At 48.1% G+C, this 984-nt stretch overlaps 1 protein-coding gene across 1 annotated transcript in view; it reads left to right on the top strand.

The window, feature by feature from the left end:
- Window positions 1-984, top strand: part of LOC107576847 (microtubule-actin cross-linking factor 1-like) — a gene marked incomplete at its 5' end in the record, with an annotated part of 5,669 nt that overhangs the window by 2,766 nt on the left and 1,919 nt on the right. The window contains 4 exons of the mRNA XM_016262973.1: window positions 5-79; window positions 170-442; window positions 550-738; window positions 842-953. Of these exons, the coding sequence (XP_016118459.1) occupies window positions 5-79; window positions 170-442; window positions 550-738; window positions 842-953 (649 nt within the window). The remainder of the gene's footprint in view (window positions 1-4; window positions 80-169; window positions 443-549; window positions 739-841; window positions 954-984) is intronic.

Genomic DNA, 984 nt, shown 5'->3' with positions numbered 1-984 from the left:
GGAGCTTAGCAACCGCTGGGAAACAGTCTGTGCCCTGTCCGTTTCCAAACAGACCCGGCTCCAACAGGCTCTCAAACAGGTACGTCTTACTGTTTTTTAGATACTGAATGAAACCAAGAGTAGTGTGAATATTTTCTTCTGACTATCTGTTTTCTCTCTTTTTCTGCAGGCAGAAGAGTTCCGCACAGCTGTTCAAATGTTGCTAGAGTGGCTTTCGGAGGCGGAGCAAACATTGCGTTTCCGGGGCGTCCTGCCAGAGGAGGTAGAGACTCTGCAGGCACTACTGCACACGCACCGGGATTTCATGCAGACGGTGGAGGAGAAGAGAGTGGATGTGAATAAGGCTGCTGGCATGGGTGAAGCCATCCTAGCTGTGTGCCACCCAGACTGCATCACAACCATCAAACACTGGATCACCATCATTAGAGCTCGCTTTGAGGAGGTATGAAGCCTGTCTAGGCCAAAAGTTAGATAAATGTCTCCGCCTACTTTAATAGGTCTGATATGTGTATATAATACAAAAGTCATGTAATAATGTTTGCTCTACAGGTGCTGACGTGGGCCAAACAGCACGAGCAGCGCTTGGAGATGGCTCTGACTGAATTGCTCACCAATGCTGCACTACTGGAGGAGCTGCTGTCATGGCTACAGTGGGCAGAGACCACACTGGTGCAGCGTGATACTGAACCACTCCCCCAGGACATTACTCAACTGAAGACACTAATCACAGAGCATCAGGTGAGCGGGACAACTCCATTCATCAACGGTCCCTCGGTCTTTTATATTAATTGCGTTGTTTAGTGCAGAGAGGTTTCTTATTGGTTTTGTTGTCTTCCATCAGATGTTTATGGAGGAAATGACCCGAAAACAACCTGATGTTGACAAAGTGACAAAGACATACAAGAGGAAACCAGCAGAACATCCCAGCAGCCTTTCAGACAGGAGAGGGGCCCGTAAGAGACTTTATCCACATCTGCACACATA

This window comes from Sinocyclocheilus grahami, unplaced genomic scaffold (assembly GCF_001515645.1).
Source record: "Sinocyclocheilus grahami isolate Dianchi unplaced genomic scaffold, SAMN03320097.WGS_v1.1 scaffold4456.1, whole genome shotgun sequence".
Taxonomy (NCBI): domain Eukaryota; kingdom Metazoa; phylum Chordata; class Actinopteri; order Cypriniformes; family Cyprinidae; genus Sinocyclocheilus; species Sinocyclocheilus grahami.
The sequence above is the reverse complement of the archived record's forward strand: the minus strand, read 5'-3'. Positions and strand labels throughout refer to the sequence as shown.